Source organism: Mchenga conophoros, linkage group LG10, assembly GCF_057382185.1.
Source record: "Mchenga conophoros isolate Kocher_MC1m ecotype Shallow Benthic linkage group LG10, M_conophoros_male_GT1.1, whole genome shotgun sequence".
Taxonomy (NCBI): domain Eukaryota; kingdom Metazoa; phylum Chordata; class Actinopteri; order Cichliformes; family Cichlidae; genus Mchenga; species Mchenga conophoros.
The window spans coordinates 27,327,765-27,342,866 of record NC_140535.1 but is presented as its reverse complement, the minus strand read 5'-3'; the positions used below and the strand labels follow the sequence as shown (position 1 = coordinate 27,342,866).

At 41.5% G+C, this 15,102-nt stretch overlaps 1 protein-coding gene and 3 non-coding genes across 4 annotated transcripts; 2 read left to right on the top strand and 2 right to left on the bottom strand.

Moving 5' to 3' along the window:
* Positions 1-2,092: 2,092 nt before the first annotated feature.
* Positions 2,093-2,165, bottom strand: trnav-aac (transfer RNA valine (anticodon AAC)). Its single transcript has one exon. It is a non-coding gene; the product is annotated as a tRNA-Val (tRNA).
* Positions 2,166-4,386: 2,221 nt separating this feature from the next.
* LOC146566091 (15-hydroxyprostaglandin dehydrogenase [NAD(+)]-like) lies at positions 4,387-9,152 on the bottom strand. Its single transcript, XM_085287988.1, has 7 exons — positions 8,929-9,152; positions 7,480-7,603; positions 7,284-7,390; positions 6,907-7,003; positions 6,706-6,782; positions 5,660-5,817; positions 4,387-5,548 (listed from the first exon to the last, which is right to left on the bottom strand). Exons 1-7 carry the CDS (start codon positions 9,019-9,021, stop codon positions 5,413-5,415), a joined length of 792 nt encoding a protein of 263 aa, XP_085144114.1. The 5' UTR covers positions 9,022-9,152; the 3' UTR covers positions 4,387-5,412.
* A 4,492-nt stretch (positions 9,153-13,644) lies between these two features.
* trnav-cac (transfer RNA valine (anticodon CAC)) lies at positions 13,645-13,717 on the top strand. Its single transcript has one exon. It is a non-coding gene; the product is annotated as a tRNA-Val (tRNA).
* Positions 13,718-14,693: 976 nt separating this feature from the next.
* Positions 14,694-14,766, top strand: trnav-cac (transfer RNA valine (anticodon CAC)). The gene has a single exon. It is a non-coding gene; the product is annotated as a tRNA-Val (tRNA).
* The last annotated feature ends 336 nt before the right edge of the window (positions 14,767-15,102 follow it).

Genomic DNA, 15,102 nt, shown 5'->3' with positions numbered 1-15,102 from the left:
ATGTTGTAAACCTGCCCAACATTTGGCAATAAAACCTTTTCTGATTCTGATTCTGAGCGATTCAAAAGTAATAAATCAAAAAGCTGAAAATTGCATTTCTGGTTGACAGAAAAAAAATGTTTTTCTTTTTTTCTGTGATGCAAAACTCCATTCTGCTTTTTAAAAATGTATTTTTATTGGGAGATCTGTCTTCCTCTCCCTCTCTAGATCTCTCTATTCAAGAACAGAAGCCACAAGAAGATTAAATGGAGCATAAATAGAGTAGTGGTTTTCATGCTTGCCTGACATGTTAAAGGTCAAAGTTGAAACACACTTTTCCTTTTCTTCATGCTGGGATTAAACGGTGCGGGTTTCCCAGAGCTCAAGCAACATGTTCAAACTTGATCATGCACACAATATACCAACACCCACAGATGTAATGCCTGAGTAGACTTGTAGTCAAGACCGCCTAATCCGAGACCAAGACCAAGACCAAGTTGAGGCGAGACCAAGACCGAGACCAAGACCGGGACAAAAAAGACTAACTTTTGTGTGCTTTTGAGGGCTGACATGATGGTACTGACTGGCCCCAAAGTCATCTGACAAAACAGCGATCACCTCCAACAACTGTCTAAAGAATGGGAAATATGTAACTGGTTTCAGTTATACTTTATATATAGATAAAATTGCAACATCAAACTGAAGATTATAATCCACAATGTGGAGGGATTTGAGCATGGCTGAGCCACTGTGTGTCGCTGCGTGACAGCTGAGCAGCGCAAGGAAATTAAGTGAGGAGCCGGCTCTCGCTCAATGGGAGTCGACTATTCTGATTCACTACAAAGCACTCTCTAAGCACGGCTCTTAGAGCTAAAGCTTTTGCGCATGATGCATTATCGAACGTTACGCTGTGTGTCATGGATACTGTTGACTCCAAATCTCCTGACCACTATGTTGATCTGAGACAGCAAGACCGAGACAGCGAGACCAAGACAAGACCGAGACCAAAGTCCGTCGAGACCAAGACGAGACCAAGACCACGTAAAAGTGGTCTCGAGACCCGTCTCGAGACCAAGACGGGTCTCGAGACATCCAACTCTATGCCTGAGTAACGTAATACATCAAGATTCTTTATTACAGGATGGTTTCTATTTACACTCCGGACACTTTTTTTTATCTGCACCCTGCTACCTGAACCTCCTCTTGCATTCAGAACTGCATTAATTAACCAGACTTGTAAGGCGAACATGATACCACACTACAGACACTGGTGGAGTGTCACTCTGGGGTCAGTTTCTGCCACAGACATGGGTTATAGTTAGACTGGTTTTGATGTTGTAATGTTTTTGTAGCAGTCCTTTAAGCACAGTTTGAAGATAAAAGACATTTTATGAAAATTTGGCCTTATTTGACCTTGAAAGAGGGGTCAGAGGTAAAATGTGACATGATATTAAAAATCTTTATGGGGTACTTTCTATAAGTGTTTACATACAGAATAATGAGACACAATACCAAAAACATAACCTTTTTGGCAAAGAAGGCAAAACCAAAAGAAAACATGGTTTGAGGAATTTTTTGTTTGTTTTATTTGTTTGAGTTTTTTGTTGCTGTTTTTTTTTTCCAAGCATCTGCCAAATACCTAAATAATGATATCAGATATTGACATGAGGCTTAGCTGTCCCACTCCCATCTCCCCATACTCACACTCCAGACACTGAACCAGTCCCACTGATATCTGAAGAAGCAGGTGAGTTTATTTATGTCAAAAAATGTGTCTAATTGCAGGAGGATGCTTGGGAATTTAATATGTTTTTCTACACACTATTTATTTTGTAGTACTAATACCCATTGTCACTAAAACTTAGATAAAGAGAGAATTTTTGGAGAAGTATGTATTGCTGTCTATCACTGTTGTACACTGTATCAGACTTGCAGGTGATGAGAGTAAAATCAGATTAAAACCTAAACAGAATTAAAAAAAACAATGGTTTTTGTAAATCTCAACACTGAAACAAAGTTTACAATATTTATACACTGCATTCTCGCTGTACATGTGAAGCCATGTTTGAAGAAGAAGAAAGAAAAAGAAAAAAGAAAGAAAAAAAAAAAAACATGTTTCCGCCCGGTTTCGAACCGGGGACCTTTCGCGTGTTAGGCGAACGTGATAACCACTACACTACGGAAACTACGCATGCGCCACTAAAGGGTCAATCGGAATACAAATGCAGCACATGTAAAGAAACAAGCGAATATGATGCATGTTTTAATTGTACAATATTATATTATATTAATGATATGCAAAATTGTCATATGTTCTAAAATAAATATGATTTATGACAGCATCCGAAGAAGAAAATGATTAGATAACATTAAAAATGTCATGTGTTCTAAAATATAAGAATAGAAGTCGCAAAAATGTTCTCCCAACAATGACAGATAATATTTTATTGAAAATGAGTCAAAAGAATCTAGTCTTGGCTGTTTGTTTGTATAACTTACATTATTTTCCCATGATACTTAATAGTGTATTAGTAGAGGATTTTTTTTCTGCCTGTCCCATTTGGTTCTTTAGCCGTCAGAATTGTTGTCTGAAGACCAACAAGGATACCCAATGGATTTATTTTGCCAAATGGATCATCGTGGCATTGCCGTATTGGTCCATTTGATCGACCTTTGTTTTTATTATTTATTATATTTTATTTTCAGATGTTACAGACGGGACAGACATGAGTGAGGGATAGGAAAGGGAGAGAGAAAGAGGAAGGAAAAGAGAAACAGAAGGGGAGAGGGACAGTGAGAAAGGGATAAAATAAAATAAAATCTCCTGGATCACCTGTTGAGAGAGAAAGAATAGAAAACAAGCAAAAAAAAAACCAAAGCAACATACTAAACACAACACCATCGCATTAATCTAGCTAAGTGTAAACAGCAATAAATACTAAATATTCAATGTTGTTGTGCAGCACGCAGGACAGACAGCACACAATGTGCTTTGAAGTAGCAGCCAAGAAAGGTGTAATTTAAGTCTACAAAAGTGAACACGCGTGTGCACACCTGTGTGGATCAGCGTGCTTGTATTCAAATGGTTTCCACATGTAATGGTCTGCAAGAGGATGTAGAGAGCCATAGCCCCGTCCCCCAGGGCATGAAGCAGACATGGAGGAGATCCAGGCCCCAGACATCCAGAGGCCCCAGAGTGCGAGAGCCCAAGGAGGACCACCGGAGGGGCATCCGTGCCACCTTCATGGGAAGGGCTGAGGATTCCCAGACGAGGCGTCACCCAGTAGCCACCGAGCAGAAGCTAGAGGGGGCTGCACCGGCGTGCCCGCCGGCTCTGCCGGCAGCCAGCTGTGCCAGAGTGAGCCAAGCCGCAGGCCAAGAGGCCGGAGCCCTGAGGGCCCCCTGCACCCCAGAGGAGGCCTGACCGAGCAACAGGCGCCAGGCCCCACCAAGTAGCCACCGGGAGTGAGCTGGTACATACCTGAGCGCCCAGCCCCGGACACCAAGAACCACCAATGCACCGACCCCTGAGGGCATCAGTCACCGGCAGGGAGTGTGGTGAGGGGAGATAGGCCTCCACACTTTGGAGGGCCTGGGAGTTCCCAGAGAGGTGGAGTCTAAGACTCGACCTGACATATAGACACAGACAAACAGGCACACACAGACACAGACAAACAGGCACACACAGACACAGACACAGACAAACAGGCACACACAGACACAGACAAACAGGCACACACAGACACAGACAAACAGGCACACACAGACACAGACACAGACAAACAGGCACACACAGACACAGACAAACAGGCACACACAGACACAAACATGCATTCCCACCATCATGCACACATATACAAACACTCAGCACTCACCCAACGTAAGGATTGACATAAATGGACATGTACACACAATCACACTCCCCAAACATACTCTATACCCCGGGTCCAGGTACCCTCGCCCCCAGAGGGGGAAACAGAACCCAGACCCAAGAGATGTTACCCTTCCCCCCGGGGTGGAGGCAAGCAGACCATCCCAGGCTCCGCAGCAGCAGGGAGGCCAATCGGAGGACTTTAAGCAGTTGTAGAGATGAAATATTATTTTACTGTTACTATTCATAATCATTATTATTATTGTTGCATCACTTATGATTTATCATTATCATTTCATTGACACATTTATTGAAACTGTTGATGTTACATTAAAGTCTGTATTTCAGGTGTTAGCATAAGCACATAATCTTTCATTGCAGGTGCAACTGTAATCATGTTATACACATATTGCTAATTAAAGAGTTGAAGCTAGGTCAAGTTAATTAATGGTTTGAAGCTACGGGCAGCGCGATGTCTGGCCGATCAATGGAGCCAAGTACAGCTATTGAAAGGTTGCCTACATGTTTACAGTACAATTTACCACATATTATACATGTTGTCTAGAGATGGAATAAAGGCCTGTGTGGGTGCATTCAGCAGCCTGCTGCATTGGAGTTTGCCTGGTAACAGATGACTCAAACAGAGTCAGGAAGTATACTTCTAAAAGGTCTTTGTTGAGTGAGGTCATGTACTGAGGTTAAAACACAGACATACGTCTGCCTGCACACAGACTTGTTTTGCTTGTAAATGGCATGCTCAAGTTCTGTTCTGAAGTGCAGAGGGTGGAATAACAGGAAGCATCTGGAGAAACAAAGGAAGTAGCTGTTCTTTTTTTAGAATATCTCCTACCTGGAATTACTGGAACATGCATCTGCAGTGATGCAGATTACTGGTCATCATATGTTATAAAAAGAGCCCATCTTCACCACATATATGTGTTTTAATAAAATCATTCTTTTGACGCACTATGGACCTTCAGTTATATGTCTCTTTTCTCAAATAGGAATCAGGACACAGTTCAGAAGCCTCATTGTTCATGAAGATTGTTAGTTCACTGATCTGAAACCAGACTTTCTTGTGTAAGGTGAACATGATACCACACTACAGTCGTTTAAGCATAGTTTAAAGATAAAAGACATTTTATGAATATTTTAACCTTATTTGACCTTGAAGGAGAGGTCAGACATCAAATGTGACATGATATTTAAAATCTTTATGAGGTGCTCTAAGTAATAAGGATTTTTGCCCATTTTTAACCAACAAATCGTTAAGTTGACCATGAAAACCTTGTTGGATGTAAGCCAAATTTTAATAGGTTGTTGACATGACCCCACTCCAAACCCTTACAAAGTTTTACCAGAATTCATTCAAAACTTTTCAAGGTACAGAATAATGACACACAATACCAAAAATCTTATGAGGGGGACAAAACCAAAACAAAACATAGTTTGAGCAGTATTTCTTTTGTGTGTGTGTGTGTGTGTGCGCGCGCGCGCGCGTGTGTGTGTGTTTTAACTTCAAGTATACTTAAAGAATGATATCAGATACTGACATGATGATTTTATGGTTTGTCACTGCTCTTATCCAGTGTTGGGAAAGTCACATAAAATTTTGAGTCCTTTACGACCACGAGGGCCTCTCCATTTTTGGTCTCATCTGTTACCAGCTCAAGGATGCACTCTGCTACCTCGGTTGCACTGCGTCAAAAAGATACAATATGCATTTTAAGATGATTTTAAATCCAGTTGTAGAGGGGGAAACCCCCCAAAATGTTGATGTTGTAGGGGTTACTACAAACAAAGACTTACGTTAACACCCCAAGATTCTCTCGCATCTGAAGTCTTGCATCTACCAGGTGGGCAAATTGGCCCGTTTGAGATTTCATTTCAGAGATCAGGTTTGTTTGAACAAAACCTGGGCAAATAGCATTGACCCGTATACCATAGTCTGATGCTGCAAAGGCAGCCTATTGGAAAAAACAACAACACATAGTTAGGCTTTTTAAGTTACATTTCATCTACATAGAAAGCGTAGTGTGAGGATAAACAACAAGTGCTCTTTGTTTCAACATTTGCATTTTTGAAGTTCAGTGTCCAAAGATTCCAAATTTAAAGATGAAGTCTGAAAGATTCTGCACATATCGTGCACGTGCACAATGTTTGCACATTTTTCTAATTTTGCCTCTTACACCTCCACACTGGATTACAAATTTAACCATCCAAAGAATTGTAGTAACCGTTTAGGAACATTTTCAGACAAAAGTAATTAAACAAACTACCACAAACTGTTTGCCAGTGTAGACGTAAAACCAGAGTCAAATTTCAGGCTGTCTGTCCAGAACCAGTACAGGTTTGTTTAAAATGTGTTCATGGAACGGGACAATGCTCCCAAGCAGCAAATCTACAACAGAATGGCCCAAACAGAAAGTAATGAAGGACTTGCAGTCAAAGAGATCAGTGCATAGACAAATACCTGCAAACTTCCATAAACCTGAAAAAATGTTGTAAAGAAGAGTGAGTTAAAATTTCTCCCCAACAATGGGAGTCATACGTGGATGGTTACTGGATATTATTGCTGCTACACGGTGGCTCTACAAGCTGTTGAATAATGTGGTGTTTTTCACTGCAGAGTCCTGTGAACGCTTTCTTTTTCACTTGATGTTATGTGCGAGCGCTGCCTCAGACTGAACTGTGAGGTCAATGTGCAGGAAATGCCAAACAATAAAGATAAAAATGAAAAAGTAAGGCAAACATTTTATTAGTATTAAATTTGCTCTAGTTTCAATTAATTTCTGCAGAAATTTGATAGATTTTTTTTAAATCTTCTTAAACAATCTCATGGGAGAATCTCTTACTGCAATGGATCGAGTGAATCCGACCAGCCCGTGTTTAGTAGCCGAGTAGACAGGAGCTGTAAGCAAAGGTCCAAGACCTGTAGGATGGGTTATATCAATCATTGTACAGGGTTTAAGTTTAGTGTTATTAATGTAATGACATTTACAATCCTAGTCTGGTATGTCTCCAATTTGTCTCCAATTTGAATTTACAGTATTTACCTGCCAAGGATGAAACATTGATGATGACCCCTCCTTGACCTCCCTTCAATTTGTTCATGTCCTCCAGAGCCAAATAAGTTCCCCTAATAGAGCCCACCTACAGGAAAAAAAAACCCGTCATTTTGGCATCAGTTCATACAGTGAAAATCTGTTTTCTCTCTGTAAACACTTCAAACAGTCATCTGCATACAAAACATTGTGATGAATAACAGGAAGATTAATGTAACCCAAGCCTACTAAATTTGGACTTTCTCAGGTTGCCAATTGTTTATTTCAGACTAACTAATAAAAGGAACAACATCTTTCTGAATGAATCAGCAATTCATAAATTTGAGGTATTAGAAATATAATTAATTGTTGTGCTTTCTCTTTCTCACAAGGTTTGTGGAGACCATATTCTCCCACTCAGACTCATCGAACATGCCGGCATTGTTGCACAAGATGTCGATTCCTCCAAAGGTTTCTACGGCTTTCTGAAAGGCAGCTGAGAGAGGAGAAAACAGTGCTTTACAATTATGCTAACCTTTGTACCTCCAACATTTATAATCTGATTTCCAATGTCATGTGTTTTACCTTTGAACTCCTCATCTGATTGTATGTTGCATTCCCTGAACAGCATTCGATCTGGTTCGTACTCTTTGCTCAGGGCTTCGACCAAACTCTCCCCTGCGGCTTTATTCTTATCCAGAAGTACAACCTGTTGACAGAAAGGACAGATATGCTGTCAGTTTGTTAGGTACCCATCTAGGCTATTTGAAAACATATGAACTACTTTGACAGACTTGCAGTAATTAAAGGGTGTTGGTAAGTTCCGACACCGCCTTGTGAGGTCGACCATTTTTTATAAATCTTACTTTATTTTTGTGATTTTGCCTGTAGCTTGGTGAGCTGTGATGAAGCCCGGGTTGGGCATGCAGGCCACTGTTACTGTTGCTCGTAGTTTAATTCTGCACGTACACATAGTTAGATTTCACACCTACATCTCTGAATCTTATTGCACACATATATTTGGCCACGCTATGCCTGAGTATATTTAGAAGTTGTTTGTGCAGACCAGTGCGAGGCCGGTACAGAAATGGGGAACTATGGGCTGGGAGGTAAGTTAATATGCCAATTTTCATGACAATTGAGCTTTCACTATGCAAATGTACTGTTTATAGGATTGGGAAAAGATCAGACTGAAGAAGTCACTTGGATGAGTGACGAAACGTGTCTCCCACTGATACGCTACGTCCAGATGAACAGAATCAATTCTTACTTTCACATAAGACTTTAGACTTACGTGAAAGAAGCACAGTTCTATATATAATCCTGTGTAATAATAAGTAGGTTCATCTTTCAGGAAGTTGGCTACAGTGAACTGCTTGCAGACTGACTGGTTTTCTGATTGAAGGAGAATCCATGTATTTGTTTTGTTTGAACTGCTTGAGGCAAATAAAGATTTAAAGACTAGATTGAGGCCATGTCCCTCTTTTATCTCAGAAGTAAAGAATCACATTCAGCCTTTTAGCCTTTCTTTTAGCATGATATCATAAAAAAAACAAACTCTTGTTTGGTTGTTTTCTCTGGGAAAATCATTCAGTTTAATTTAACTGCACCACAACTCCACCACCCCCCACCCGCACCCTCGCAGGTTGACAACCACTAAATCAACTTTTTTACTTTTCACCTCGCTTTTGGCATGATGTCAACAACAACTTTCTTAGTTGTTTTTTCCAACTAAAGGGTGTTGGTAAGTTTTCTGTGGAAACGTACACCACCAATAAAGCTGCAGCATCTTCACGTACAGTTGAGATTAGTTTAATAAGATGATATCTTTATCTATGAAGAAAACTAATATTGATCCCCAATGCCCTTTTCCTGAGCTGATCATATGAGCTGTAACTTAGTGTAAAAATATCTGAATCCAGGCAACTTGCTTAGTTATCTTTAGTTATCTTATATATAATAAATATCTCTTCCTACGCTGTTAAATGATGATGTGTCTACCTTTTCAGTCAATGCCTACAATGCCACACGTACCTTGGCACCATTTTTTAGAAGAATCTCCGTTATGGCTTTTCCTATTCCCATCGCAGCTCCAGTCACTACTGCAGTTTTACCGCTCAGAGCCATTTCAGTAGAAGAAGGGACTGAGAAGGTCAGCGTCCGTATGCCTGCAAAGAAATAAGAGAATGTGAAACAAAGAGAAGTTGCTGGCTTTTTATTTGTCACCACCCATCAGGAAGACTAGCAGGTTCTAACGTTTGACATGCAAGAGAGAGCAAGTGAATGTACAAGCAATAACAATGTGTCAATCAATCAATGGACCACAGTCAGCAGACTTGTCTTGTTCTGGAGAACACAGCTTGGCCAACTATAGTCTAACTGAGCCAAATATGGCTTGCACTCATTTTGGGGTGGACTTTCTTGGGCTGTTTAGAGCTGCCAGTGAAGAATGTGCTTTGTATTTTAATCCATTTATTCTAAAGCTGCAAGATTGCTAAATAAATTAGACTTCACAATTTCCACAGAATTTACGGTGGGAATGTTGCTTCTGCCACACTTGATCTGTGGCTTGCTGCTGAAAAGAGGAGGCAAACAGGCTGGCCAAACAAATCTGAATAGAGACAGCAGTTGATACTTTTATTGTCAGAGGTTCAATTAAATTTTAAAAAAAAAAGTAGACCTTTAATTTCAAAAATCTGATACATTAAAGCATCTCCACTGGCAGAACACTTTTATCTTTAAAATTAGACGTTTCTGGGAATTGTGTTCATAAATTAACATGAGATTTTGGTTATATCGCACAGCCCTATCTGAAGGGTTGGGTGTTTTGAGAGTCAGTTCTGTTTTCATCCACATTCTTCGCTTGTCAGAGTACTGTAGCTCTGCTGGCTCGGTGCGGGTCATGATTTAGTTGAAACCGGACTGTGTTTAACACATTAAGCTTTAGAAAAAGGCATTACAGTCACGATATAAAGAAAGTGCACTCTCCTGAGTGAGAATGTATAATGTATATGTAACCGAGGACAAGGGATGAGTAAACGGGGCAAAGAAATAAATTGATCATTTATTTATTACATGAGTTAGACATACAAATTCCCAGTCATTTCCAGACAGGACTTACAACACATCCTGCTGATATCCCAGCTGTCCATGAGACTTACCACACAAACTGTGCGAAAATAACAACACTGCAACCCGTCACACCCCGCTTAGCGACACTGCAATCGTGGCACACACTGCAAACATGTGCCGCGCTGGAATGGGCTGCTGTGTTCGCTTCGGATTACTCCTCACCCACCCCTGTGGCTTGTCATGTCTTCACAATGTTGTGCTGTGGACATTTATGTGCTTTTTTGTGCAGAGGAGTTTTTTGTTTCCTGTTCTCGTGCTGTCCTACCATGGAAGCACAGCATGAGTAGGGGTCTCTTTTTTTCCTCTTGTACTTTCCCCACTGTAGTGTACATTTCAATGTTTTTTTCCCTCTGATTCTACCAATCTCCGACCTGTATCCCCATGTAATGTTTGTGCCATATGTGTAAGGGTGGGTAGGGGTCCCATTTCACTGCAGGGCAACCTGCATGTGACGAATAAAGCTTTGATTGATTGAAACAATTCGGGTCTCAGCGCAGCTGGGAATCAGTGCTATGCATGGCCTGCGATTGGGAAATAAAGGGAAGTGGCACAAACAATTAAACAAAAAAACAAAAACAAAAGGGAGGTTAGTCCGCCCTTACACAACTTACTCTCAATCAATAACCACCTTTACGGCTGGACAGACTAACCAAAACAAAATTACAAATCAATCAAAAGAACGAAAAAAGGACAGCAGAGACAGCACAGCTGAAAAACAAACAACTTTATCAATTAAAATATTACCCAATAAAATATCAATTTTAGGAAACCATTCAAAATCATGAAGCTAAAACAAACACTCAATATACCTACAATATTGATCAGTTTCCCTGCGCGCAGTCGATCTAGGGCTTGATCAATTCTTCTATTAAAATTCGTGATCACACTAAAAAAGTCCAATGACACATTAAAAATAGGCACATGCAATAGCAAACGATCCAAACAAAAATGGCAAAAGTCTCTTACCGACAGTATACCCACTCGCACCTGAGTGAATTAATTGCCTCTGATTTTTTTTTTCCACACACCCACTACCTTTTCACAGCTCTTTTTTTTTTTTTTTTTTTTTTTTTTTTTTTTTGGCCTGTCCCGTTCGGCTCTTTTGCCATCAGAATTGTTGTCTAAAGGCAAAGAAAGATGCCCAACGGATTTACTTTACCAAATTGACCATCCCAGCCTTGCCGTAATGGTCCATTTGATTCACCTTTTATTGTTTATTTTATTTTCACTTACTGAATACGGGACAGACTTGACTGGGGGAAAGAAGGGGAGAAAGAAAGAGGGAAAGAGAAACAGCTGAGAAGAGGGACGGGGGAGAAGGGCAAAAGACAAAAACCAACAGAACGGGCAGAGAAAAAAAATGCATATATCAATCACCTGGATCACCTGCTGAGAAAGAAAAAAGAAAGCAAGCAGAAGAGAACAAGAGTAATAGAATAAACAACATCACAATGATATATGGGAATATGACAGTAAATACTAAATATTAAACATTATTGTGCAGCACATAAGATCAACAGAACACAGTGTGCTTTGAGGTAGGAGCCAAAAAGGGTGTAGTTTGTGGGTGTGATCACCCGTGTGTACACCTGTGAGCATGGACGCGCTTGTTTTTTGTTTTTTAAAAGGTTCCTTCATGTAATAATCTGCTAGAGGGTGTGGGGGGGCCACAGCCCCGTCCTCCAGGGCATGAAGCAGGTATGGAGGAGATCAAAACTCCAGACATCCAGAGGCCCCCAGAACACAAGAGACCAAGGAAGACCAACAGAGGGGCAGCCACGCCACTGTCCCAGAAAGAGCTGAGGAGAGTCCCAGATGAGGGCTCACCCAGCAGCCGCGGAGCAGAAGCCAGGGGGAGTTGCAGTGACGCGCCCGTGAGCTCCGCCGGCAGCCAGCCGCGCCTGAGTGACCGAGCCCCAGGCCGAGAGGCCGGGGGCACCCCACCTCCGAAGTGGCCCGAGCGAGCCCCAGGCTCCAGGCCCCGATAAGCGGCCGCCAAGGAGTGAGCCGGTGTGTACCTGGACGCCCACCCCCGGACACAAAGAGCCACCAACGCACCGATGTCCGAGGGGGACCGCCACTGGCAGGGGAAGTGGTGGTAGGGGGAGATAGGCCTCCATACCTTGGAGGGCCTGAGATGTTCCCAGAGAGGTGGCGCCTGACACCCAACCTGACATATAGACACAGACATACAGGCACACACAGACACAAACATCCATTCCCACCCTCATGCTCTCATATGCACTTACTCCACACTCACCCAACGTGGAGACAGACATAAAGAGACGTTGTACACACGATCACACTCCCTTGCCCCTGGAGGGGGGAACTGCACCCAGACCCAGGTGGTGTTACCCTTTTCCCTGCGGTGGGGGGAGGCAGACCGCCCCGACTCTGCAGCAGGAGGAAGGCACCTTTTCACAGCTCTTCAGCCAATCACCTGGCAGAGAGCAACAAACTGCCAGGTGACACTTGTTACATATAGAATAACAATAGAAGACAATGCTGAAAACTAGTGATGGCCAAATGAAGCTTTCTGAAGCACTGAAGCTTGTATTGAAAAACGGTTCATTACTCGAAGCTTTTCAACACAGTCCTGTTTGGTGACATCTGGTGGCCAAAAATACAAAGAGCAGCTTGAATCCACAAAATAAAACCAACTGCTTCATTACGATTGCCTACTCTACAGAGTGGAGTTTTGTCTGATATTGGGCCGCTGTTGTGTTGCTTTGAACGTGTATTTTTTTGGTGGTTAAAAAAATGTGTTTTATTTGTTTAATAAAACAATGTGCGATGGCCGAACCTGTTCCTTTTGGTGGAGATCATTTATCCTGCCTTAAGGAAAATCCCTTCACATGGCCCAGAGGAGGCTGGAGTGCAGAGAAACTGGTAGAGATGCAGTTTTACAGTCTACCTGGGCCCCACAAACTATCAGCTAAAGAGAATAAATAAATTCAATTGCTGCACATTTGGCAGACTAACATTTTCAGATTAATTAAACAATAAAATATATATTTTTACAACATTACATGTAAAGAGTCAAGTGGAAGTTTTTCTAAAGTTATTTAATGATATTTATATTATGGAGGCAGATTTTTGACATTTTATCTTTTTCCCATTTTCAGATATAATAAACACGCACAAAACAAAAGTAAACGGCCAGAACACAAAGCTGTAAAACCCACCCGATTGACAAAAATCAACTCAAAATTCTCCCACACAACAGAACCTCCTCTATTCCTCGCTGGCTCCAAATCTCTCAGTGGAATGATCAGTGGTTCGCTATCTGTCACCATCAAAACACTCCACAAATCCCGTGAATGATTCGCTTCCTTATAAACCATTGAATCAGATACCGAAGCAGTTAGGTTCTAAATGAAGCTTCGGACGTCACCGATCACGTGACTCTGGCCAAACGAATCAAGCTTCGATACAGTGCTTCTGAAGCAGTGTGTTGATTTTTTTGACACACGCACCGGAGCTTCAGCTTCAAGCGGGCCATCACTACTGAAAACTACTTTCGCTCATTCGTCCTTGTCGTTGTAGGATGTCTTTGAGTTCAGTGATCTAGCTATAGTTCAGTTTTTGGAGAAAGGACCCTTTGACATCTCTCGAGTAGTTTCCGTAGTGTAGTGGTTATCACGTTCGCCTCACACGCGAAAGGTCCCCGGTTCGAAACCGGGCGGAAACACATTTATATTACATTTCAGTATATGCATTGTTATACCAATACATACAAAAGTCTTATGTGAAAATGTCCCCAAAATTTCATTCTGTTCATCTGGACGTAGCGTATCATTTGTAGACACGTTTCCTCACTCATCCAAGTGACTTCTTCATTCTTATCTTTCCCCGATCTTATAAACAGTACTTTTGCATAATGACTGACCACTGATCAATGGTCATGAGAATTTGCATATTAATGATCAAGGCACTGACCTCCCAGCCCATTGTTCCTTCAGTGGTGCTAGTTTCACTCATTATGCAAATATACTGTTTATAAGATTTTGGAAACCTGCTGAGACTGAAGAAATAACGTTGATGAGTGACGAAACGTATCTCCCACTGAAAACGCTACGTCCAGATGAACAGAATCAACTTTTGGGGATTTACTTACCGGGACCACTGAGCATGCATCAAGATGTGACGTGCAAGTACTATGAGTTACGTAATCACAATCAAAATATGTACTGTATATGTGTTATATACTACATATGTAACAGTCACTCCACAGAAAAAACAGTTTCTGCTGAATTTTCGTCAGCAGAAACTGGACACAATAATAATGAACATCTTAATGAACGTCTTCAAGCAACTTAAAGAAGTCCAGACGCTTTTCTTTGCAAGCTCCTTTGACTACGATGACCTGGATGACTGAGAACCTTCACAGACAAATAATGAACATCAGCTGAACCTGCAAACACATGAATGCAGCGATATTATTTTATTTAAATTATGCCAATTTCAGTGTAATGTGTTTGTGTTCAGAGGGGATTCAGTCAAACTTAACTGCAGCTTACCGTGCCAGTTTATCAGACGGTCTGTGCCACTCAAACTGTGTGCGTTGTTTCTTCAGAGATGCACTTCATAACTGTAAAATATCGCACACAGCGACTCTCGCACTTCTGAGTCTTCTAATGGTCAGGGATGAAAGCCATCACGACATGGTTTCCGTAGTGTAGTGGTTATCACGTTCGCCTCACACGCGAAAGGTCCCCGGTTCGAAACCGGGCGGAAACAGTTTTGGTCCGGGGTGAAAGAAATGTCTTGTCGATGGGCATGTGCAAAGGTCACTCAGGTTAATTACGGTAAAAGGAGCAACTTAACAAGGAAGATTTACTCAGAAGAAAAGCTGACCACAGAAACTGGGATCCACAGTTAAAGCCGGATAGAGATTGATTACACAAAAAAAATGTTTATTTTCATCGCTGACACTATTACCTAATCAAATCACTTAACGCCAACGGCCCCTCCCCTACCTTCGCTCTGCTCTCATGCAGCTTGTTGAAGAAGTTTAGAGCCATGACAGAAAAAAAAACTGAAAATAAATGCAGAATAAATGTGTGAATTTAACCG